We start from the raw sequence: 27,170 nt of genomic DNA, 5'->3' as shown, positions 1-27,170 counted from the left end.
CTTATTTTCTGTTCATTAATGATGGTAGCATTTGTAGAATGGCATTGCTGGACTTAGCGCTGTCTTGCTTTGGCAGTTGTGTTGCGGGCAGTATTTCCAGATGCAATATGTACATTTTCAAATTAACAGATGTGGGGAGCTTTGGAATGGCTTGTATTGCTGGTGCTTCTTACCATATCCGCTGGCTTTATAGATACCGCCCAATACAGAATGCGGCCGATTATGTCTACCTTAAGTGCTGGCAATTTTCACAAAATGAACATGTTAGGAATACCAAACTTTTTCAGTTTTAATAGGATGTAATAAAGGTTGACATGGCACACAGGGGTGTCACTCCAAAATATCGCAGCCGAAACTGCCGAATTTCGAAATGCACATTTTTATGTGGGGTGTGGGTTAGGGTAATAAATATTGTAGGGGAGTATCAGTGTGTGGGGATCTCCCCCCACATATATGTGCACTGACATGTGCACAATAAATATAAATTGGTATTTTTGGCTGCAGAATTTTATTTCAATAATATCACATAGTTCCACACAAATGTATGATTGTGGGCTGCAACGCCAGTGACAAGGCTTCAAACTGATTTGCAGCCATGTTGTTGGTGTTGCAGCCCACAAATCATACATTTGTGACAATTCAACCTTTATGCTATCTTGCCTAATGCCTTTCAGAGTCGATTTAATAGAAGAGACGTATCATCCAATGTACTTGCCTTTTCCTCTCAGCTGCTTCATTAAAAAGTGTTCTTCCGAACTGAGCTATGGAATACCTTTGGGTGGAGACTACAACAAAGCATGAATAAGGCACAAAGGCAAAGAACATCGAAACAGCTTATTGTAATATATTTGTTAAGCATATTTGAATTTAACAAATTGAAAATAAAGTCAGTTTTCATCACAGTATTGAAGAATCACTTTCTGTAAATAGGCAGCAGAACTGCGCTGCAGTACTCTTTCACTGTACAATGTCATTCATTCTTTTTTTGAAGAGTCTTGGTGAAGTTCTCCAGAGCATCTTTAAATGATTTCAGCAAGTGAGCCCCAAGCTCATTGCTTGTCTCATGAATGTCAGGGTCATAGCTCCCAAAAAGCGGTGTGGATGCCCGTATGTCGCAGCGGTTTGCATTAAGTAAGATAATGTTGAGTGCTTCTTTTACCTCTTCGTATCGTTGACGATCAAATTTAACAAGGCTGGCTTCGTCGAGTGGGTACGTAACGTCCATAGGGTAGCAATCTCTCGGTACTGGGAACTCAATGTAGGTTAGCTTCGGGAAGTCAGCAAATGCACTAAAGAGACATTTAAGGGCTCGCGCTGACAGAGGGTTCCCAAGGAACTTAAACTCTGTCAACTTCCTGCAAGGCGTCAATCCCAGAATCAACATGTGCACATGCGCCTCCCCAATATTGCACTCCTCCAGGATGAGAGTCTTCAGGGTACGGGATGCACGATTTAAAAGTTTGAAAAAGGTTGATGGGTAGAGCTCTGCCACATTGTGCCCACTGAGATCCAGTACCTGCAGATGCTCTGAATGGAGACTGTTGGCTAGATATGCCATGTCAGCGTGGTTCAAGGAGCAATTTCCAACATCCAGTACTTTCAAAGGAGTCTTGAGTGGACTGCAGGGATAAAAGAAAAATACCTTGAGTGTACAAATCCTTTATAACATATTTGATCACTGCAATGACTTGTAAACGAATTCTCTTGATAAGCAAATGAAAATACAACATGTTGTGATATCGAGCTACAAGTAAGATCTATCTTCAATTCACTGTATTCATATCTTCCTGTGGAATTTACAAGGTTATATGGAATCCTTAAATGTTTTTTGTACACCGGGTCCATATGCCAGTTTCATTTCTTAAGAATATAGTACCAGAGTTAAAATAATTCCATTATTTGTGTGATCAGATAGAAAATGAGAGCAGGGAAATACCAAATACATTATTACGCTGATATCAATTTTATGCATATTGTGTTGATGTAATGCTCTGCGTCACCAATTGCAGCTCAAAATAGCTTTTTCCAAAACTGAACAGGAATAAATACATACTGAAAAATAACAAATATGGGAGTTGTGACAAAGTCCCATGCATGATCAAATTGGTGAATGGTGAGGGTGTGAAAGGGGGTCGGGTGTTTCCACAAGCAATGTGATACTGGACCCAGGGGTGGCCTCGGGAGGATACCAGGGCTATCCATACCACGCCACATGTAGAAGGCATGAGCTTGTCACAGTGTAACTGTAGATACATCTGCCCCTTTAAGAGAATTGAGGAGCACCATTCCCGCGTAGCCATCAGCACCTGCACGCTTAGCTCTCTTTCTGCAGGTGCAGAAACCACTTCAAATCAACCCAAAGCAAGAGCAGGACCTGAATCCCAGAGACCTTCAGCCACTCTCTATTCCTGTGACATAAAGAGAAGGAAAGAGCTAGGATCTCCAATATGGTAGATGTTGTTCTCAGAGCTGTGGTCCAGCAGACACTAGAGACCCATCCAAAAACAATGACTTCCAAGTTCCTGATGTTTTCTTTGTTTTAACACAGCACACCCGGGTTCCCTTACCTCAAAGAAAGGCTGGAATGCACTTCCAGGATTTGTCATGCAAAGGGAGGACCACCCAGGGTGGGGGGACAAGCCAATCCCAGGTCACACTACAGGGCTGAAGCTGTCCCCAGAGGTGGCGCCCGACAGACAATTCCCATCCCATCTATCATGCCTGAGTCCAATTACACCAAACAGAGGGCGTAAGGAGGGGCCAAAGGCATAGCAAGTAGCAGGAGAAGGAAAAAGGAGGAGCTCATTCGGAGCTGGCTGGAGAAGTGAAGAAAATAAGCTTGAAAACATGCAGATGAGTAGTTGGAAGATGAGCTGCAGAGAGGCGACTGATGCAAGGCCCTGGAAGCTGTGAGAGCAGGGGCATGAGGCTTTAGGAATGATCCAGAAAACAGAGGTAAGGAGGAAACAGGAGGGGGGGGGCTGAGGATGGTGAGTAAAAACGGACCCTGAAGAAGGGGAATCAAGAGATCCATAAGGCTAGAATAAGCAGACACAGAGGGCTAACAAGAGAAAAGTCAATGAGGCTGGAAGACGCTTTAGGAGACATTCGGGGTCATTACGAGTTTGGAGGTAGCCAATGCCGCTATTTGCGGCATGGCTGCCTCCAAACTCAGGTCCGGGTTCCTTGAATGAGGAATTACCGGGCCATTCCAACCTTGGAGGACCCGGTAATTCCTCATTCAATGTACCCATCCCCATTCCCATATGAGCCCCCGTAGGGCTCAATGGGAATAGGGAGGGAGCCAACAACAGGCCCGTTAATAACGGGTCCTTTATTAGCTCCCGGGTCCTTTAGTGGCTCCCACTAAGGGCGCCTCGTAAAACCAGCTGCCCTTAGCGAGACCCGCTAAAGGACCTCGTAATGCAGCAGTAAGGTGTTAACGGCACCGGCACCCTTACCGGCGCTGCTAACCCCTTACTGCCAGCCTCGGAATGAGGCCCATTGTCTTTCTTCACTTCTCGCCTCCTATGAGTCCTCCTTATTTTTAGCCAAGCAAGAATACTATGCTGACTTTTTACATACTCTCTCTTCTCAACCGTAAAACATTTTTAGCCGCTTATTCTTCTGTCTGTTGTGATGAATCCTGCTGAGTCATCACTAAACTCCAGCCTAAGATCTCCTCCCATGTGGCTGGGGGAGGCAGCCGCTACCTGATGCTAACCATGAGGGAGGATCACATGGGACGAGATGGTTGTCTCCTTTGGGAGAGACGGAGTATTCATCTTCTTGTGAGGATGAGAGTCCTGTACTTCCCAGAAATCTGATGGCATGCTGTCATTACAAATGTCCCTCTCATGAGGATACCCAAAGAAGAAAAGTTACCTAGACAGAATAAATTGTATACCTTGGGAGTTCCTTAATCAGATGTGACATCTTTTAATGGCCATGAAATCTTAGCCTTAATGTTAAGTCACACATCACTCATATAACATCTCCTAAGTCTGATAACATCCAGTTCAACAATCAAATAGAAAGGAATAGACATAAAAGACTCATTATGGACTTCTAGGTCCCAAATTCCTGTGGTGCTCGGACGTGGAAGAAGGGCCAAGAGTCAATGAGGATCAAAGGTGGCTCTGAAGGGAATATGTAGTCTAGTTGTTTGAAAGCAAAGCACCTGATTGGTACATTTAAACCTGAAAATGGACCACAGCTGTGTAGGAGAAGGGAAGGAGCAGCAGAGGCAGAAGCAGTGGGGAAAGACACTGAAGCGGTTTGAACTGCAGTAGAAGTGCGAAGGCCAGCAGAAGTTGACGTGGGAAGAGAAGGCATGCGATTTTGCAGAGTACGTCTAGCAGCAAGCAGAGTTGTAGCCAGCAACAGGAAGAAAAGCCCAGTTGTGTGGGAGATGTGCTCCCGATGCAGGTTCCCTGGATGTGCTGGAGGACGCAGAAACCCAAGAGAAGGGCAGTGCAGGTGGTGGAGCTACGGAATAGATGTCAATCGTATTACCGATCTGCCGATGGGCCGTCGCAGCAGCAGGGAGCAACACGGAGACGCCAAACAAAGCCAGTGAGTTGGCCTGCAAGAGAAGGTAACCCTGGGGTGCTCTGAGTGGAACGTTTGCTAAAATCAGACCATTCTGAATACTGAGCAAGTACAATAAAAAGGCAAAAGGGGCACATTTCTCCATTTATGAAACATCAACTTGGGGAAAACTGTAACCCACCTTGTCAACAGCCAATAGGCTATCCAGAGGAAGTAAGAGGGCAAAAAGGAATTCTCCATTTATGAAACATCAACTTGAGGAAACCTGTATCCCACTTTGCCAACAGGACAGAGACTATAAAAAGAGATAAAAGGGCAAAAGGGCGCAATTCTGCTTTCCTGAGACACTAGTTTGGGGAAATCTGTAACCCATATTGCCACTAACAGAAAAGACCAACTGTAGCAGTAGGAGATTTTTCCTTTCTTGTGGGAGAGTGAACCAGGAAAGGGACCACTTGTAGTTAGTTCTGGCAGGCGAGTATACCGGGAAAGAAAGAGTTGCTTTAAAGAAATGTGGTTGTGGTAAAATGGTATTGTGGAAAGAAATTGCTAACTTTACCATTCTGACAAACTAGTGGGTAGTTGCTGTGCTATCCTGACAAAATCATTCCACTGAAGAATAATTGTGATATTCTAATATTTCCCTTACATTGTGTGGAGGAAAACAATTGCCTTGGTTTATGAACTAGTGTTATTTGAAAGAAACATTCACCTTATCAGGAAGGATGCCGTGGAGGAAAACAATTGCTTTGGTTTTTGAACAAGTATTTGTGAAAGAGACATTTACTTTACCAAGTGGAAGGACTCAGTGGATGGAAATTATGTTGTGTGTTGAACTGAACAGAACTTTGTTTAAACAGAATTTTCACAAGGGTATTCCTGAATTGATCCAGGGGAAGGGATCCCAAATCTGGTCACAAGGAGCACTTTCTGAAAACTATAAGTTTCAGCGTTTGCACTGTTTTGTTGAACTGAAGACAGCCAATTATTCCTTGTACACATGCGTTATATTTATTAGTGTACGGGTCAGATGCTTTTTGGACACTAGTTCATCTTTCTTTAGTTTTAGTTTACTAGTTAGGGACATTCTCATTAGGATAGGGAAAGATAGGTGTTTATCTCAACCCTTTTTATTTTAATAAGTGGCAAACATTGAGAAAACGACACCTTTGTGTCCATCTCGCATTTCTGACACCTCGCACTGTCTCCTTGTGATTCCATGCTTGTTGAAGAGACAGCAGTGGCCCGAAGACAAAGGGAAGACTGGCATCCTAGAATAAAGCTTGGTTGGAGCGAGACTTGAGGATAGATGCCCACAAGAGAGAGAGAGCAATAGGAGCAGGTAGCTGGAGGAGCAGAGCCTACAGAGAGAGGGAGGCAGGAAGGAACAAAGTTAGAATCCCATCCCAGTTTTAGGGCATCCTCCTGTCATACGGTCGTCATTCACAGCCCAACTTACAGAATCCACCCACTGGCCCTAAGAAGGGAGCGAACACCCCGAACTAGAGCTGGAGAACTGCAGGAAACATGGTGTGGGAAATTTTAAAACCAGGGACGGAGAACCAAGAAGAGACATTGGGCCTCATTCCGAGTATGGCGGTAAGGGATAGCGGCCACCGGTAACGAGACCGGTGGCGGTGATCTCTTACCGCCATACTCCGAGTTCCCTTTGTGCCCTCGCCCTTAACGCCTGCTTTGAGCAGGTGTTAAAGTCGAGGGCGCAAAGGGGCCTCCAAGCCAATAACGGTGACCGTAATGAACGGTCACCGTTATTTGCATCTTCCCCATTCCCATTGAGCCCTATGGGGGCTCATTTGTGAATGGGGAAGAGCCTTGGTGAATGGGGAATTACCGCCCCGCCAACCTTGGAATGGGGCGGTAATTCCGCCATCCACCAAGGCGCTGCCGGTCCGGGTACGGCGTCAACCAAGGCGTTAATAGCGCCATTGGTTAGCGCCGTACTCGGAATGAGGCCCATTGTTGAGGACTGTGGGAAATAGGGTGTTAGAGCCTCTTACAATCCAGGCCTTCAAGCTCACTAGATATTCTGAAGAATTACTGGGAGACACCTAGCCCTATTGAGAACTTGGAGAACTTGTCCTTGCTGCTTCCGCTGCTATCCCTGTCGTGTGACACACCTCTGTGTGTGCGGTCACACCATTTTCTATCTGCTGCTGTCTGACTGCCACTGTGAACATCAGGTGCTAGCTGGTGCATGGCTCTGACAGGGCAGGTCGGCTTTGAGGGGATCTATAATGTGGAGCACCAGAAATGTAGTACAGCTGAGTGTTCTTCATTTTTTCGGTGCCTTCATCTTATTTAGATTAATTAAACCCCCAACAAACCTTATAACCGGAACACAACAATCATCCAAACTGAAACCTGCAGAGGTAGAAAATGGAGAGGCAGACTCGATCGTTCACTTGCAAGCCTGGCATGCACTGGTGCTTCATGAGGAGATACTCAGTTGCACTCGCACCCCTGCTCCAACTATAATTAGTTGTGGCCAACTGACCTAACAAGAGCATGGGTGGCAAAATCCTGCACAGAAACCGAATTACAAAAACACAGCTGGGGCTGCAGTCTTTAACAGACGTCTAGCATGCCACAATTGTCGTCTCCTTCTAGGAGAGGTATCTCATCCTTGGGATTACCTCCCTGTTGGCAAGGACGAGATACCTCGTCCTTGGCACTTAAGAGGTTAATAAAACAGAACACGTTAGAAGGCAATGAATGGCGAAATACCAAAATCACCAAAAAAGGCCTTGGCACTGGGCACTGGGGGGGAGGGACCCATGGCAGTTAAAAGGTTAATATAGAAGGATAATTCCTCAGAGAATAAGGGGGGCCTTTTCCTTCGAATCCTAAACTTCTGACTGATTTGTTAAGGAGAACATTGGTTCTGGTGTGATTATTCTTCTGATCTAGATTAAGATCTGATTAACATCGACAAAGCACTATCCAAGGGGGGAAATCAGAATGTATGGAAAATTATACTGAAAAATATGAGATGGCATTTCACATTAGTCCATGGAGTCTGAGCATCCTCAAAATCTTAATATTCTATTTTATAGAGGCCAGGCAGAAGTAATTTCAACAGATACACCCAACTGAGAGAATTAAATTAAGGCTCTGAAGAACCGGGACACTAGGCAAAATGGCGATATTCCACCTGGTGACACCCTATCAATGGCACTTTCCCCAGACAAATTAGAACAAATAATATCAATGATGCCACATTCGAGCATCTTCTGGACAGCCTTCCCTGTAGTATGGGTGGCTTTACCCAAAGCGCCCAGATAGGGGGAATGGCACTGGGATGGTACATACCTGAACTAATCACCTGGGGTGTGAATGATGCTCTTGACGATTGCCCTGTGTGTTCCATTGAAACTCTACAGGATCTGAGGAAAAAGGGGTCAAATCATTGGCCCTGACAGAGGCGGTGCAAGGGAAATGCCCTGAAAAATCAATCCACAATAGTCAGGCTGTGAAGCCCTGTCACAAAATAACTCAGATGGGTATATAGGGCAATGGAGCCCAGGGCGCATAACTTGGGGTGCATAGGGAACTCTATGTGTTTTCAGTTTCTTTGCTTGAAACTCAACTTCCTGGCTAAATAGGATAGTTAAATATCTAAGAGAGGAGAGCTACAAGATCAAATAATCATAGAGGAGAGCCTGCAGATATAAAACATCCTAATAAAATCTCCTCAAGGAACAACATCTGAACGGAGGGGGAAAGGTGGAAATGCCTGGAATTTCATTCAGTAGAAAGGGGGAATATTGGCAGCGAACAGAGCCCTCCCAGAAACAGAAACCTTACCTAACAAGGCAGGCTTGGTCTCTGCCTGCTCGCCTATAGGGAATATGGAGAAAATGCTAAAACCACAGATGGGGAAAAGGTGGAACGTAACCATTGATGGACCTTAATGAAACATAAGGTACCCCTTTTTGCTATAACATCCTAAACAGAAAAGAGGACTGCATCAGCTGGAGTAAATGCAAAGCTAGGAACTCCCGGCCAAGGTTACAAAAATCAAAGAAAGAACCAGAGACCATGGCATGCCCATAGGACCGGGCCAGCGGGAGCAAACCTAGGGATCCTATGCTGAAGAACCCATGGGAAACCTGTCAAGAACAAAAAAGGACATTCATCAAGTCATGCCAATATGCCGACAACATGAGGATCATGCAGGAGAAGGCAAACCTGATTTGTACTTTTAAAGGACTATTCCATGGGACTAAATACTCCTCCAAAAGCCGCTTAGTGAAAGCAAGAACTGAGGAAAGAGGACTGAAGACTGTGGGCCTGAAAGCTTGTGTTATATTAAGAATCTGGTTGTATGTTCTGTGGGGGGTGAAAGGTCAAGTGAAAGAGTGTGCTTTTGGGGAATAAGGGATTTAATGGCTGACAAGGGAGTGGGAGTTTAGATAGACCCCCCCCTCACTTAGCACCCCAAAAGAGCAAGGCGGGAGATTCTGCGGGAACCTGAAGGTATCACCTCGGTGTATAGTGCTACAGAACTTGAAAACGTGTTGTTAGGTGTACAGCCCTGGGGTCAGATGCAGCCCGAGGGTCAAGCTTCCTTACCAGTGCTTTAGTGAGAGGCATGAAGGAAACCAAGGAACGGCAGCGAAGAACATGGCAGTGCTTAACCACCATCAGGGGGCACACAAGATACCATCAGAAACCACCCCATTCTCCCCAAGCTCTTCTCTGAATCTATCCTGCTGTTGCTGAATCGTGGGCAGAGTGTGTCACGAACACGAAAACGCAATTGAATCACAACTCAAAAATGAGTGGACCTTTGCGAAGGGAAACCCAGAAGGAGCAGCATACAAAAGCTGCTGGCACCGGCAATCCTGCAAATTTATATACGGACTCTGTTCTATTTCTGCCTACCACAGGACAGACTAGTCAGACTTTTGTTTGTTTTGTGATCGACTAAGACCCCTCCGAAACCCGAATCACTCTTCACCCAAGTAACATGCATGGGAACAAATTCAAAGGCCTACTTAGAGGCACTGGCCTCATCACAAGCCCGGCGGTAACCGTACCGATAAAACTGACAGGTTCCCGCCAGACTTGCACATTTTACCGGCGCCTGACTTCCCAGTAACACTGGGGTAAATCCTGTAAGTCCCCATTCCCATGGAGTCCAATAGGGGACTCCATGGGAATGGGGACCACGGAAGCACTGGCACCGTTAATAACAGTGCCCGTGCTTCCGTGAAACTTTGCGGGCCGGTGCTGTTCTACCCGCCAGGTCTGACCCTGGCGGGCGGGACGGCAGCTGCCCGCAGAGGCGTAGTGTGCCAGTCCAAAAACAACAGTGCTGGAAGGTTTACTGGCACTGTTGTTGCTGGGCCGGCACACTCATAATGAGGCCCACTGTCTCTGCAGAGGAAAGCCTAACGTCTTTCAACATACCCTCCTCTCCTTTAAAGGCAGTATATGTCCATTATTCCCAATTGGCCATAAGGAATACTGCTGCGACTTTTGCAGAAGACCCCTGTCACACCTTTTAGAGTAAGGAGAAAAATGTTCAAGGGGGTTCTGAAAAATCAGGAATTGGGGCCTGTAATTACTTTTTCCCTCTATCTTCCTGCAGCTCCCTTCACATTCTCCTTCTGCCTGACCAGTCTCCCCTGGTTCCTCAGTGTGTCTCCTGTTCTTGGGTGCGCTTCTCACTCCCGGACAGTCTATTCAAGAGGAAGGAGCACTCTAACGGGGTGTAAGTGCACTACACCCCTCTTTCTGAGAACATCTTGCAATCCTTCTGCCTTCAAGCTGGACTCTAATGCAATTATATATTTTTTCAAACAAAATTGCATATACATGCATGTAATGTACCCCACCTCTAAGTGTTTGCATTACACTTTGGAGAGCTCAACATTGAAGGGTTCCACTGAGTATACTTCCTATGGCCTGGAAAATAGCAGGATTGGGGGCAAAGGTGAGGACATTGGAATGCATTGGGTATGTTAGTCATTTTGACTTTATTCTCCTGCAGGTGTGGGTGTAGGTCTAATGACCTACACCCACACCTGCATGGGTACAATGCCTTTCATCAGAAGGCCAGGAGAAGGGGGGAAAGGAGGAGTAACAGGTGGTCCAGCGATCTGGGTGATGCTCCATTTACCTTTACACTGCTCATTGATTTGCCACAGAACAACGATACAGAATATTCAGATTTTTTCAGGCCAGCAATACCGAGGGCAGTACTATTACCCTTTCAAACTTCTATAATCACATTTTTGCGAAATTACACCAACATGATATTCTGGTGATTGCGGGTGAGTTTTATGTTAAAATGGGACATTGCTTGTGGGATGTCTACAATAGGGAAGTGCAAGTGAGTGCATCTAAGAAAGCCCTGGCAGGAATGGGGATAGCAGCCTAGGCATAGTGAATTCTACACTGAAGGCCGATAGGGAGGATTTTAGAGGCAGGGCCTTCTTCCACCTTCTTCATTATTTAGGCATCAGGACAGTTAATGCAAATACTAAAGGGACGTCCCCTAATGTCCAGGAGCTAGGGACGAATAATCAACAAAATGAAAACAAACAGGCTCCTGAACGAATGAACGTATTCCTGCACGTCATTTACGGTAGTGGACCAAGAAGCAGACACATTTCCTTTATAGTGCAGCACTCTCACACCCCCATACGAAGAACTCATTAAACGAACACATTGTTAATTAAACATATTCAATTTAATTTCTCAAAAAATTCATTCATAGGGGCCAACCTATGCGGCCTCATTAGACGGGAACAGCATTTGACCTCCGACCTAAGAACAATATCAATATATGCTATACACATTATAAAATGCATCAAACAATGGATGAAAGTGCGTGTGCTAAAAATGAGACAGACTCATTACAAAAAATGAAACAAAAATGCAAAACTGCAAAAATAATGATGTGCACATTAAACATGATGAACAAATACGATGATAAACAGCAAGAGATAGCTCTCTATTCATGCACCAATTCAAGATAAATCAACCAAGGAGTCATTCATTCCTGTGCTCCATTTCTAATACTCATTGATAAGGACCAGGGTCCTTCTCCTATTAATCTTGTGCCTATGTCTCCATAAAATGTGTGTACACATTCCCCTAATCACATATGCACTGAAACATGAGCTCCTAACTCCTCTAGCGCCGAGGAAGTTAGTAGGTCTTCACTGGGACGTTTCAACAGAGTAAGGGTTTTCAAGACACCTTCTTCAGGGCAGGACTTCATGCATCAACCCTGCAAACAAGCATGTGAGCTTTTAGCAAAACAGCTCTTACTGCATATATAATTCAACTGATTAAAGAGTGTGTGTGTGCTGCTAAAACCACTAGATCAGTAACTGATCTTATCTTGCGGTCCAAACGCCACCACCTCTGCGTCCCTCAGTCCCAGTCAGAGGGCAGGCTATTAGCAGGATCCCCACCAAGTAACTGTATTCACATCAATGCTAAACCTTGCAGCAATAGTACATGCTGTAAGGAAGGGAAACGCAGCATATGCTAACAAAAGCATATAATCTATTGAAACAATGATGTAACCTCCTTACCTTAAGCTAGGTGAAGTTTAAATAAACGTGTGCCTTGTAATAGCATCAACTCGGGAGACACCTGAAGTTAATTTACTGTATGCTGCTCATAAAGAAAACAGAGGGCATGTGTGAACCCACTGAGGAGCCAGGAATGAGACTAGGACACAAAAGATTCATGCTTTTGGTCAAAGATTGTCATTAACGAAAAGAAGGGGTTGGGAAAATGCCTCTCTGTCTTTGCTCTAAGAGGTGTTTCCCTACCAATAACCAAAACTAAGGGTCTGTCAAAGTCAGAATGTCCAAAGCAAAACTGTCCCGTGTCCAAAGTAATAGTCTGGCCCTCACACTCTAATAAACTAAACTCTAATGTGAAAAGGGTAATATCTTTGGCCTTGAGTGGTTTATAAAGGTTCAAAAAGGAAAATTCATAACTCCAATATAAATGTTCCAACAGTATAAAGTTCCTTATTCCAGAGGGTGGTTTCCTTCCCTGGGATTTCTCTTCCCCTGGTTGCTCATTCACCAATGTCAGTTCCTTAGCTTTCTCTTGATGAAATATACAAACAACTTGGCTTTCTCTCTTTGTCTTGTGAGGATACCTGGTGTACTCTCCTACCAGGTTTCCACTCCTCCTCCAGTGGTTAACAAAACTGTTTTGCTAATCCTGATTTGCTTTTCTAAGTACCTCTTTTCTTTCATGTATTCCTTACACAATGTTCAATCTGTGTTTGCCTGGTGTACTTTTCCTACCAGGGCTTCCTTTTCATGCACGCACTTGCAATTGCCTGGTATACTCTCCTAACATGGCTTTCTTGAATACACTTTCTTGCAATTGTCTGGTATACTCTCCTGCCAGGGCTTTCTTAGGTGCACTCACTTGCACTTGCCTGGTATACTCTCCTGCCAGGGCTTTCTTAGGTGCATTCACTTGCACTTGCCTGGTATACTGTCCTGCCAGGGCTTTCTAGGTGGGCTTTGCACACCTCTCCAAGGTAAATATTATCTTGTTTCTGCTTCACCTAACAGTTTATTTGCCTGGTATTCTATCCTGCCAGGGCTTCTTTTATCTGTGCATCGTACACACTCATAATCATGAAAACTCTATCTTCCCCTCGTTCCTTCTTGGTACAAAATACACATTCGCTCTCCCTTTTGTATACTCTTTTAATGTGTATTTTTGGTGCAATTGCCAATATGCCCGGCATCCTTGCTTCTCCTGGGTGGTCTCATTGGCTTTGGCCGGCGTATTCTCCCTCTGGTATGAAGTACACATTCGCTCTCTCTTTTCTATACTCTGTTAATGTGTATTTCTGGTGCAATTGCCAATATGCCCGGCATCCTTGCTTCTCCTGGGTGGTCTCACTGGCTTTGGCCGGCGTATTCTCCCTTTTTCACAGTCATCTGGTAGCGCTTGTTCAGCGTCTCCTCTTTGGTTGCCATATTCGCTAACTGGTTGTTCAGCATCCCGCGATCTCTGATGGGTTTCTCTGCCTCATGTCTTCAGACTCCGGTACGGCAAAAGCTGCTTCCAAACACCTGCGAACCTCGGTAAGCCCTCTGTAGGCTTCTGGCATTCCTGTGGTTTCTGCTGGTGTCTTCTGCTTCGTGACTTCAAGCTTTAGTAAGGCAAAGACTGCTTCAAAACACCTGCAAACACTGGAGAGCCCTCTGTTGGCTCCTTGTGTTCCTGCAGCATGTCACTTTTCAGTCCTGGAGCCGGTCTGCTCCACGGCCCTCTCTCCAGACTAATGTTCTCTCTGCTCGTTCCAAGAGAGTCAGCTTCCTCTCTCCAGCAACTCTCAGCCCTTGTCAGCTGTTCCACTGGTTCAAATCTCCCGGGCACATATATTCGTTCACAAAGACTAGGGCGCAACATGTGTTCCTGGCTTTCCTTGGTCTGCATTCGTCTATTCATGTTCCTCGTCACAGTACTTTGATGGTTATGGGAATGGAAGTTCATGCTTGAATTCTTATAAGTAAAGTCTGGAAAGTCTAGGGTATTGTTCTCGAAGGGTAAGTTGTAGATGACTTGCAAGTAGAAGCTGAGAAGGTATTTTCCGTCAGTGAATGAGGGGAGGTATTACAGTAATCCATTAAGGCTTTAGGCATGGATGGGGTATCCTGAAAAAGAAGATGGGGGATACCATGTCTCATCCGATGACGTCATGATATTCTCCTAGGGGTAGTCTCCCCCACCCATCTGTTCCTCCCTCATGTAGCCACCACCAGGGTAAGGATCAGGTAGCAGCTGATGTCCCCTGGCCATATGGGGAGAGGTCACCACTGGGAAAGAAGTATTGACACCATCAAATTCATCACACCACTTAGCCTAAACCGAACCTGCGAGCCCCTAAGTGGACCTCCAATTTCTGTTTCAAATACTGCCCACACTGAGATGACTCATACCAGCACTCTTAGGACAGTTAATGGCAGAATAAGCCCAGATATCCTTTTAGTAATGGGAGTTTGAGGGCCATTGTTGATTACCTGATTGTCCAGCCGATTACTAGGACATATTAATTTACTTCGATGTAGAGGATTATTTGGAAAGTGACCATAACCTACTTGTGATGTGTTTTTGGGAAGAGTTTCATGGTAGTGCTAATCTTAATCATGATAGTGCGCCCCAAACCCTAAGAAGACACAAAAACGTACAGCGGGATAAATGCAATGGATTGTCTATATATATTGAATGGTAGGGATGGTAGATATTTTAACATGCCTTGAACTGGGGTATAGTCATGTGTATAGATTGGCAGCATTTGAACGACTAATAGCCACTGTAACTCAATCCTTACGGGGTAACTATGGGGCTAGATTCTCTGCAATGCCGGGAAAATCTTGGTTGGACCCATTATGGAAAATGTATAGTAAATCACTTTTGGTAGCACTGAAATGTGTTGCATTAAATCCTGAGGTTGTTGGAGCATGTGGGGAAAATTAAATGTGGCTTTAAGAAAAAGAAAGTAAGATTTACTGATATAAGCCCGGCTGCAGCTTAAGGCAGCAGCAGAAAAGCAAGATACAAAGCCATTTTGGAAATTAATAGCTAAACATACAGTGGATAGCATTGCCTCTCCATCGTCCCGCCCCATGCATATGTTTCAGCTAAAAACTAGGACAAATATTTTACCCAGTTATTTACAGAAGATATGGATATAAATGAGGATATAATGGGTGCCGCATGGTAATGCATGAAGGGCACAGGTGCAGGGAGTTCCCGGTCCAAGGACCTCCATTATTAGTTTAATGACATGCGTGAGGCAATCCACACAGCAGAATCTAGAAAGAGCCAGGAACAGCTGGGTCTCCATCTGCAGTGCTTAATCTGAGCAGGTGTTTGCTGGTGGGCAACACCGACACACTTTTTTGGGCATCGGAACTGCGGCAACGGATCACATGTAATTGTTTTGTTTGTTTGTTTGAGACTGAGTTTGAAAACCTATCTTGCACGCGCTGCTTGCAGTTGCAGGCCATGGCTGGCTTGGCCTGAGACTACAGTGAAACAACAAACAGCCAATGAAAACTAACATTCTGTTGTTACTATGCAGTATTTGATCAATTCTGTATAGTAAAACAGAATGTACAGTTTTCATTGGCTGTTCTTCTGAGCCAATGACATTACTTATGGTGAGGTGTGGGGGTGGGTCACGTGTGTGTTGTTGTTCACTGCCACCTTCACTCTTCCTTGTTAGGGCATGGGTGCCGTCATGCGAGAGGAAAGAGCCTGAGCACAGCCACGTGTGGTGCGGCCTAGTTACTTCCCTCAGCGGGGCTCTGCTTATTTTTAGTTTGTGTAGCAGGCGGCCCAGGCCCACCCGTCCCCCGACAGGAGACTTAGTCCCGACTCCAAAGCAGGGAAGAGAGCGCTTCCCGATTGCTAAAATTCGAACGAGTGTGTGGAATTTGGGAGATGTCGCACCCGCCTGGCCTGGAACTCTTTTACACATACATTTCATTTAGAACGCGTCTTCTCTGCTGTTGGGCAACGGTTCTCTAGAATTGCAGAGCCCACCGCTTGTTTGAGCATTGAGGCCTTTCCAAATGCCACATAACACATTCAATGATTTCCTCTCCCTTGTGACACAAAAATGGAACTGTACTTCTATAACCCCTCACACATTTGCATTTTTCAACTCCTGCTGCGTCCCCTACGAGCCGTGTATGCATCCAAGTGCAGAGGGGCTGCCTTTAGCAAAATGGGTTACATATTTTAATAGTGTTAAACAGTATAAATACCAATTATCTGTCATGAGCACTTCGGGAAAGAGCAGTGGGCGTGTCACAAGAAAAACATTATCGATTCAGAGAAAGCTTTTCAAATCACTTTTAGTAGTAAATGAGTACGTAAAATGCAGAACAGGAGCAGTCCAAAAATGAAGCGCATATAAAACGAATTCCTGGCCAAATTAAGAGTATTGGAATTAGTCGAGCATAATAAAAAAATATTTTTTCATCGCCATTATGCGAGTCAAGATAACTTATTTTGCCGTCCATCAGTCACATAGGCTATACAGTAGTACTCATTTAGCTCATTTAGACAACCTGAAGGATTACTATTGTTTTGGCAAACTCATATGGTCACATAAATAACGGAAATAAATAAAATATTATTTTAAAGAGATAACAAGGTAGTGCAAATACACAGTACATGTAGATGACGACATTAGAGATGACAGGCCTGGCAAACAAAGTAAAAAAAAAACTATTCATGCAAAAATACATTACAATTGGTGCAATGATAGTCAAATCAATAACCGAATTTATTTAGCATACGTTTAAAACAACCCTGCACAGGTGATCCATACCAAACGACATACGTTAAGAATGAAATACAATACATAGAAATAAAAAAGAAACTTCTGGACACACGTTACTCACAAAACTACTCCTTTACAAAAGGACTGCATCGATCCCAATATAGTAGAAGAAAACATTGATTATCAACTCTCATCGCGTGCACAGGGCTAGCATGATCAGAACTTCTGGCGAATGGCTGTCCGCAATGCTCTCCGTAAAGTTGTACCTTTGTGCCAAATGCCACACTTCTAGGCTCTCCTCCCCAACATGGAGCTTCACTCCCACCTGCCATGCAATGCCCGGTTAGTAGATTTACAGGGCTCTTATTGCTTGTCTGATGTGCATTAGCCTTCAACCTCTGGCTTGCACAGCCTCCTCCGTGCACACCTGGGTCTCCATCACCCCTCTTGATACTGTGTGAATCTGTGTGAATCTGTCCTGCCTGCAAGATCTTCCTTGGGGGGTGGATCTGTGTTTCTAGGCGCTCCAGGCCACTATGTTGCCCGCTAAGAAGCGGACGCTCACTTCTGGGCTCCATCACCCTCCTCAGTCTGAGTCAGAACTGCATTGGTGTCTTTGGAACTCAAGCGCATCAGCATCCCCTCCACTGTACTCCAGAGGGTACACGTGTGATCTCTGCCACCCGCCATCAGAATTGAGCCTCTAGGATCTTGTATGGGTTGAAGCAAGCACTGAGAACCTGCTACCTGCAGTTGATGTGCTGAAAAACCTAGACAATGCTGGTGCTAATCGTGGATGAATGGGTGCCTATGGCTGGCTGTTGCTTATCATTGGTGATGCATTGGGACACCTAGAAACCTGCTGATGCTGCGATGCAGTGCAACACCTAGATGCTGCTGCTTATGATCATGGGTGATGCGGTGGGACACTTAAGTCACCTTGCAAATTTGTGACAGTTAAAGCGAGCAACACAATAAAGCACCCTTGCTTTGAAAATGTCCCACCCATAAATTATAAGTAACGTCTAATAGCTTGATATGCTAAAAAGTTTGCTTTGATGTCCTTAGTTGAATGTTCTTAAAACCATACAACACGCTGGAGGCGAATCTCCAAACCTAAGTGAGTTTAAGACACAACTTATTTTATTGTGCATCTTAAAGCGCTGAAAATATAGTTTGTAAATAGATATTTTTGCCTTTTGCATCTTATAGTTTTCCATTCAGGATGTGGAAATAAAGGTACACTGATATTATTTTGGCCCAACATGCTGCTATAAGGATTTACATGTTGTCATGTAGCCTTTTATGCAATTTATGTATTTTGCAAATTTAAAGCATTATTCTTCCTCAACCCATGTGTACCCTTCCCCATCCATCCCACCTCTAGCCTGTGCCAGCAGTTGCCGCAACGCCAAACATGTGACATGGAGCAGCAGCAGCAGTAGTGATGGGCTGGTGGTGGGCCGATCTAGGCGTTCAACTGAACCGGCCAGGCCGCGGCGCCCGCCAGCCCCAGGCCCGGCATTAGGGGGCAAAGAATTTTTGGGACCTGGCACTTATTTTTTGACAAATTAAACACTGTCCATCTGACATCTTTAAAGGCATTGCTGATCTATGAGCCGCTTTATTGACACATTTTGAGGAAAAATGAACTAAAAACAGATACAATGATTTACCACAGAAAGCTCCGGATTTACAGTGCATCAACGGAAAGGCCAAAAAAGCCCATCATGCACACACCATAGACTTTGCTAAATGTGCCCAGAAGGAAATACTCAAACTAATCAAAGAATTAAAAAACCTTTCAGCCTGTGACACCACACCAACCGCAGCCCAAACCTCTGTGACTCAATTTCCTACACTTCAGTGACAAATCCCTGCATGTCCAACACCACCCGGAAGAAAGACCCCAAAAAAGCACACAATCAGGAAGCAGAACCAACATCAAGCAATGCTACCATACCAATCATGTGAGCCTTCTACCCATATATGATGTAAGATCTGATGGGAACATTAAACACCAGCAACACGTCCCGCAAACATTCACAAAGAAATAACCAAAAAAACCTCTCTTCAACTCATCACTAGAACAAGTTGCTGTTCTGCCAGCCTTCAATACAGCATTCGTGAAGCAGGTACTAAAGAAAACCACGGCAACCCCAATGACACTGTAAACCACTGCTGCATCTCCAACACACCCTTCAACCAAGAATCATTGTACAATTCACCTACCAACAACTCCAGGAACATGTGGAGCCCAACAGCCACAGGCAAAAATCACTACATGTATTCGGAACGATGAGGCGGCCAGAACAGGCAGTCTCATTCATAAGCAACATGCTCAAAGAACATTGCTGAAGGAAACAGACCAAGTGCACTCAGCTTTCTGGGCATCTCATGTCATGACCCTCGCTCAAAACCCCCTCTGGCAAACCCAGTCAGGACTCGGGACTCTAGAGCCTGGCATCCTCTTCAAAAGCCCTCATGGGGCCAGTCCTGGCGCCTATGGCGCCATGCTCATACACCATGAACAACAATGTGCTTGGGAACTACTTTATTGTATTGTCAGCCAACATGGAGGCATCCACATAGCTTGGTTCCTAAGAACCAAGCTATGCGGTCTAGTGTTTTGGGTGTGGCAGGCCTGGAACTACTTTCCCTGGTACTACTTTACCTGGGCTATATTATAAACCACACCCTGACTGCAGAACAGGCTTCGTGTTACTTTGCAGCTTGCAACGTGACGCTCACCGTGTCCAGCTATTCCCTCGAACCTCGGAGAAGCAGAACCTGCAAGGAGACAAAAGGAACATCATTAGTAGCAGCATCTTACTCAGCATTAGCTGCAGCACCACTCCGGACATTCCACTCGCGCTGAAGAACACTGCGACCTACAAGGAAGGAAAACACAGGTTAGCAAAGATAAGACTTTGCAGCGCTGCGCATAGCGCTTACTTACCGTATCATAGTGCGCTTAATGCGCCATAATTTACCAGCGGGGCTCAACCAAGCCAGTTCGCCGCGCTGAAGCTCCGCATACCTAAGGGAGAAAAAAGAGACATTTTAAACAAAGAAAGGCATGCAGGATAGCAACAAAACTAAAGAACAGCAATAAGACCTACCTGAACAATATCAAACGGGCCGGCATCAGTGAAGTAACTGGACCGCACTCGCCCATGAAAGACAACGCGCCCCTGCAAAGAAGGAAGGACGGAGAGCACGCCTAATTCTAGCACAAGGCAGAACGTTCCCCACAGACCACATCAGGCACAGCTGAGAAGCATACCAGCGAGTAACCCAGCTCGGTGGCGTCCCTGTGGATACCAGGTGAGCGTAACAGAACACAAAGCCTACCATAACAAATCCACCTGGGCACCATGGAGACATCTGAAATGGACCAATTGACCCAATTACTAGGAGAGCTTCGTGCTTAGGTTCATTCTGCCAGATAAGAGACTGATGCCCTCCGGAGAGAACTAATAGTGACCAAAGATGCCTCTATCTGGAAGCAATCCAATGATGCAAAACCCTGCCATACCACCCACTCTGGTACAGATCACGTTACCTGGAACAGTGCCCCTGGCACCACCAGAAAGGTTCTCAGGCAACCCACGGAAGTATGCGGCATTCATCAATCAATGCCGCCTTCATTTTCTTTGTAGGCCTGGAGCATTTCCAAACGACCAAGCTCAGGTAGCTTTTGTCTTATCATACCTGAGTGGTAGTGCAGCAGATTGGTCGGTGCCGTTGGTAACCCATGACGATCATCTATTACATGACTTTGGGGGGTTCCAGAGAGAAATGGAAAAACTTTTTGCTCACCATACCCAGGAACAAGCAGTAGACAATGAACTCTTGTCCCTCCGACAGGGGAATCAGGACTTGTTAACGTACATTGTTACCTTCAACAGACTGGTTGCCGAAGCTAGGTGGCCAGAAAACAAAAGAACCACGTTACTTCATCGAGGCTTACAAGGCGAATTAAAGGACGTCTTAGCCCAGGTGGTTGATCCACCCAGAGACTGTGCAGAATTCATAAATCTGGTCGTGCAGCTAGACCACCGGTTGCAGGACCAAAAGGCAGACCGGTCTAAGACGGACCATCGGACCGTGTATGTTCGACCAAGGGAAAACACACCCCGTGTACCTGAAAATGCTGTAGAACCCATGCAGATTGGAGGGATACGGCCTCCATTAACAAAACAAGAGCGGGACAAAAGAAGACACTAACAGTCGTCAAGAATGCATGCCGTTGAAGCATACATCGATAGCGGAGCAGTTGGAAATTATATTGATCAAGAACTGGCAGCAGAGATGGGGCTTCCTTTGTGTTCTAAGCCAACTATGGACAAGGTAACCACCGTGGATGGGACAGAAATTGCTTCCAGACCAGTAACCCAGTGCACAGCCAGGGTAACCTTGCTGTGTCAGGACGGACATCGGGAGTCTATTTCATTCAATCTCATCAAGGCACCTCAGTTCAGGCTAATACTATTTATGCCATGGTTGGTTGCTCACAACCCTTTATAGACTGGCAGGCATGAAAATTAACCTTCCCCAGTGACTGCTCCCCTGCCTGCTATTACCAAGAGGAGAAACCAGACGTCTGTATCCCCATGACTCCCGGAGCGACAGTATCAACCCTGGGAGCAACTAATACCTTGCCAAGTGAATACCATGATTTCCAGGATGTTTTCCGAAAGGACCAAGCCAATACATTGCCGCCGCAAAGGCCCTATGACTGTCAGATCGACCTTGTTCCTGGTGCACAAATCCCTTGCGGCAGGATCTACGCTCTCACAGAACCAGAAAACCTTCATTTGAAATCCTATTTAGACGAGTACCTTGCAAACGGATTTATCGGTCCTTCGAAGTCCCCCGCAGCCAGTCCTTTGTTCTTCGTACCGAAAAAGAAAGGAGACTTGAGAACCTGTATTGACTACCACGCATTGAACCAGATCACCGTGAAGAACCGCTACCCCTTGGCACTTATCCCTGAGATGCTAGACCAAGTTAAAGGATAGTTCCGGGACTTTTTTTTTATTGTTCCTATGGTTCGGCCATGTGTTTTTAAGCATAAATCGGTAGATCGTAGAAAACTTTCCTATGGAGCTTACCCGACTTTTCGTCCATTAACGCACTCGAAATCAGCCGCCATTTTCTGATAATCCTATCATTTCCCCCATCGCCCTGGCTCACCTGCTTTTGCGGCACTAAATCAAATCCCCCGCCCCTGAAACAGACTTGATCAAAACATTCATATTCCCCGCCTCTATCCGTGACGTGACTGAGCTGCGTAGGCAAACGCGCCCAGGCGTCTTCTACGCGACTCCACACAGAACCAGGAAATCAACACAGATGAGCTCACACAACACAGCGCGCCACAATTGGGAATATGAAACTGTATTTTTAAATTAAACCGCAAGATTGTAAATTTGGTAAAGTACATTTATTTGACATCAAATGTTTTGAGAATATTCAGCGATTTGCATTTTTATTTGCTCACGTTCCAAAAAGTTCGTTTTTGAGGCACACGATGTTCCTTTGCTGTACACAGGGTCTTAGATCATCTCACAATACAGCGCCACAATTCGGAATATGAAACTGTGGTTTGAAAGCAAACGTCAATATTGTACATTTGGCAAAGTACATTTATTTGACATCAAATGTTTTGAGAATATTCAGCGATTTGCATTTTTCTTTGCTCTCGATCCAAAATAGTTCGTCTTGAGGCAAGCGATGTTCGTGTGCAGTACACAGGGTGTTGGTTTACGATAAAATAAGCTCTTCGGTCGCACTGATAATCGCATGGCTGTTCCAACAACGAGGCACTAGGGCACCACAACGGTCTGTATGTTGCATCTAGCCGTTAGTACCGCGTAAGGGCATACTTGTACTTGGCGATCGTCCCATAAAATGGTCAGGGTGGTAACGTTGTTCACACGGAGAAGCAACTGGCGGTTGAAAAACCCATCCGCCGGTGTCTGGTACTCGTGACACAGACAATAATGGATGATGTACCTGTTTGACAAACATAAAAAATGAAATTAGTCTCACCATCAGATCTTTATTAAAATTATTCATTTTATATATTAGGTCGGGAAATTATTTCATAGCTAGGACGGTGCAACTGGGTATTATACGTCAAGGGGGGGCTGTAGGATACTGAGACAGTCCCCCAGTGCAGGGGTTGACAGGGAGGCAGTGCAGGTGGAGAGTGGAAGGGCCCAGGACCGAGGTCGCAGACAGTGGACCAGTTGTAGCAGGGGAGAGGGAGAGAGAAAGCAGAAGCAAAGAGGAAGGTTTTGAGGTGCTTCCGTGAAAGGAGATGGTTCTCCTCAAGATAGTGCGCGGTACAAAACAATATGCCACATAGAACGAACAAGTACAACTTAACCCGTCTTTAAAGCTACTGTATAGTAATTAAGCTGCGGTATAAACTCATCTAAAGAGTTACTTACATTATATTTGCATTTTCCATTGTGTCTGTGCGTAGGGCAGCCCCGAAATACCACTCCTTCTATGCCGACGTTATTTCTTCTAATGAACGAACATGAAATGGCTTTCGTTTCTGAAATTATATTCATTATCGTTTCTTACGTTATTGCCCCACACCCCCAAAAAGAAGTCTTTCGGGATGGTCCCGGCCTGTCAAGGTCAAATAACAATAGAACCTTATACTGAGTTGTGGGCCATTCCGGCACCCGAGCAAAAAATCAAAGCAGCTGACCTTCACTTTGAACGAGCACACATTCCTAGTTAGCTACATTCAGTGTAAGGCCATCTCACAGGACTTGAAATTTACACTCCATCTTTGCATTTTGTCTGCGTGCTTTGCAGCCCCAGAGAACCATAAATACGGAGACATTCTATATTTTTTGAAAAATGATTTATATTACTGTTTGGTTGGATAGACACATTGCATGTACACTGAGCAATCACTTTTATTTACACATTACATAGATACACATATTCAATGGGCCTGCGACATGAGGAGACTCGAGAGAACAGACAATCAAATTACAATCATTTAAACCGTGATGTGTATTTCTCAATGAGCTCTTCTTTAGGTGGACATGGAAAAGAGGCAATGTTGGGTGGCAATGCAGTTGTCCCCTGCACAGGTTCGTTCACAACTCCATTTATGTGCCTATCTAGGACGTCAACAATAAGTCTCTCAATAAACTCATATTGCATATCCTCAAACACTGGTTTGATCACCCATTGTTTACTTCTTTTAGTGAAGGCCTTATTGTAGCGAAGCGTCCCTAAAGTTCCGGTCGTCCTACTTTGTTGACGGCCAACATTATGGTTATGTGCCAAGACCGCTAAAAGAGTCCGATTTATCATGCCCTCCATGCCAAAATGCAATCGTTTTGGCCTGTACTTTAGGCACATATTGTGGAACACCTCCAAATCTCCTGTGTGGCAGAATTCCGTGAGTCCCCTCAAATCTCTTGTTATAGTTTTATCAAATACAATCTTTTCAATGGCTTTGTGAGTGGGTGATGAAGGAATCAACCACTTCTTCTTCCGTGCCTCCTCTGTGGACAAATGGCCATGTTCACAATTGTGGAAATGTTGGTTTGTGTTCCAACGGTGAACGTTGGTACAGTGTAACATTACTGACCGCCATTTTTCCAGTAGAATTTCCAACGACCCTCCACATGTTTTTGAGCTCCACCAAAGATGGTTGCTGATTGACTTGGACCACTGTGAAATACCTTGCATTTCTTTTTTTTTACCTGCAGCAGACATTTTTTTATTGATTGTTTTTGCAAGATGCCAAACGTCAAATTGGTGATTTATATTTTTGTACTCTTCTCTCATTGTCTTGGCAATTGAAACGTGTCTGTCCGTGGCTATCAGGTCGATCACCATTCCCCGCGATTGTAGTTCTTGCAATGATGCTACAAAGCCAACTTTCTCCATGGCCACTGAGGATGTACTTTGTGACACCTGCACGACCACCGAACTCACAATTTTCTTACTTTCCATGTCCTGAAAGTGGTAGGTGCAGTACTTGGCTGAAAATCCTGGGCTGTCGCACTGTCCATCACCGGCTAGCCTGAACCGTTTGCCCGCGAATGTACTATCAATAGACATTTTTTCCATTCTCCAAGCTTCGCTAATGGCTGGAAATAGATAATCGGTTTGGTATTTGTAGAACTGAGTTTTCGCAATGAAATGGATTCCCACAAACTGAAAGAAAGACTCTAATTTTTTAAAACTTGAACCACTAAAAAGTGCAGCCGCTGCACAAAGTAGATTGCCTGCTGGCAGTTGTCCCAGCATGGGTTGTGCAGACCATGAGAAAGGATGATATTTTGTACATGTGGCATGTATTTTAAGGTTAGTGCCTCGAATTGCACGAGTCACATTAATCAATGGCTCCCCACATACTTCCCCACCTACCGAATGCCCACATTTCAACCGAATAATAATATCAATCAAACAACTATCGAATACAATGAATTTGGCCTCTTTCCTTATACTGTCACTCTGCATCCCAGCTGGTTCGGCCTGTAACGTTGAGGACATGTCACTCACATGAAAGGTAGAATCTCTGATATCGTCTTCCGCTATGTTCAGTGATATTGATGGTGTTTCATTGTAGTCCACTTCATTCTCTTGCATTGCAACATCTGTTCCTTCTCCGGCGATGGGTGAATAAGACAATTTCTTCAACTTTCTCGCGGTCTTAGTTTTTGCGGGTGTGGATTCTGTGAATTGATCTCCGACTGCATCCGAACTACCAGGAGGACATTCACTATCAATGGCTGGTGGTGGTATAGCTCCGTTGTCAATCACTTCATATTCTTCCCATTGGCACGATGCATCTCCAGTCTCAAGTCCCTGCCAAAAGGTTTGACAAGCAACATCTCTCGTTCGCTTCACTGTCTGTGTAGATCTAGTTCGTACACCCACTCGCAACTAGAGGACAGATTGGAAAAGGGATGTTCAGTTTAAACACAATTTACAGTATTGAACTATTAACAGTGAAAAACAACATAATATAGTGACCAGGACACTAACCTTCTTTTGCTTTCTTTTCTTTGAAACTTTCTTGCCTCGAACTTCAACATCAGGACGCTGTTGCTCCGACTCGTGTGTGCATGTCTCCACTTCCTCTTGCGCTGCAACGACTATATTTTCATGATAAGCACATCCATCACGCACTGACGCTCCATCGACTCCCTGAAACATAGAACTTTCATTAGTATGTATAATAATATCGAAAACACAAAATGTACTTGGGGACCAATACCCACGTACATCTCAATAGCAAAACACAAATGAACGCTTTGTGTAGAACATTCAAACGACAATTATTCACGCATAGTTGATCTAGTTGGATGGAACTGTCAAGATCCATACCTCGGGCTCCTCATAGACTTCCATTGATGATATTATTGAAGATGATGCTTCAGTGACTCCCTGAAACACAGTAATTGCATTAGTATTGTTTTCTATTTTGATAAAAAGAACAGAAACTTTGTGCAGGCGTCAACGGCTCATCTAAATAGACCTGCACAAATGATCAGTTGTCTAAAATAAATAATGGATATGTAAATATGATTCGATTTGCTCGATCGTTGGAAGTGTCACCACCCAGAGATCTGCATCAACTACTAGGGGTGATGTTCTTGTAGAAGAAGGTCCGTCATCTCCCTGAAACATAGTACTTGCGTTAATAAAGAAGGAAGTATAGCGGATGTAATCACGTCATATGATTTCGCTTGATCGAACTGTCAGTATCCATACCTCGAAATGCATAAGAACATCAAGGGACGATGTAACTGCGGTGCACACTTCTGCAAGCTGTTGCGCCGACCCGTAACTGCATGCTCCCCCTTCTTCTTGGACTAATGCTCCATCGACTCCCTGAAACATAGGACTTTCATTAGTAATGAACACAATATTGAAAAAAGAAGACACATAGGCGGGCGACGACAGAAGGACATATCAATGGCTAAAAATGAAAGAAACATTGTGTGTAACAATCACGCTACAAGAATGCAAGATCTGATGATCTCCATCGATGGAACTGTCCGGAAACGTACCTCGAGCATCTGAGTGACATCAACGGTAGTCGTCAATACGTTGGACTCCTCAGCATCTCCCTGAAAGACAGTACTTGCATTATTTTGGATAACAATAATTATAACTGAAAACAAAGACTAGAGGATGAGTACAAGGGTGTACCATTAGGTAAAATAATTACACGATAAATTAAAACTATTGATTTACATGCCTAAAACAAGTCAGTGGCAGAATAGCCAAGTAAGATTACCCGATAGGCGCT

The 27,170-nt window shown here is 44.8% G+C and overlaps 1 protein-coding gene across 1 annotated transcript in view; it reads right to left on the bottom strand.

Moving 5' to 3' along the window:
* Window positions 1-824: 824 nt before the first annotated feature.
* Window positions 825-27,170, bottom strand: part of LRRC14B (leucine rich repeat containing 14B) — a 53,934-nt gene continuing 27,588 nt past the window's right edge. Inside the window, exon 2 of the mRNA XM_069620598.1 lies at window positions 825-1,619. Within this exon, the coding sequence (XP_069476699.1) occupies window positions 971-1,619 (649 nt within the window). The 3' untranslated portion in view covers window positions 825-970. The remainder of the gene's footprint in view (window positions 1,620-27,170) is intronic.

The sequence above is a fragment of the Ambystoma mexicanum genome, chromosome 5q, assembly GCF_040938575.1.
Source record: "Ambystoma mexicanum isolate Mex_15411 chromosome 5q, UKY_AmexF1_1, whole genome shotgun sequence".
Taxonomy (NCBI): domain Eukaryota; kingdom Metazoa; phylum Chordata; class Amphibia; order Caudata; family Ambystomatidae; genus Ambystoma; species Ambystoma mexicanum.
This window is presented reverse-complemented; position numbering and strand designations above follow the sequence as displayed.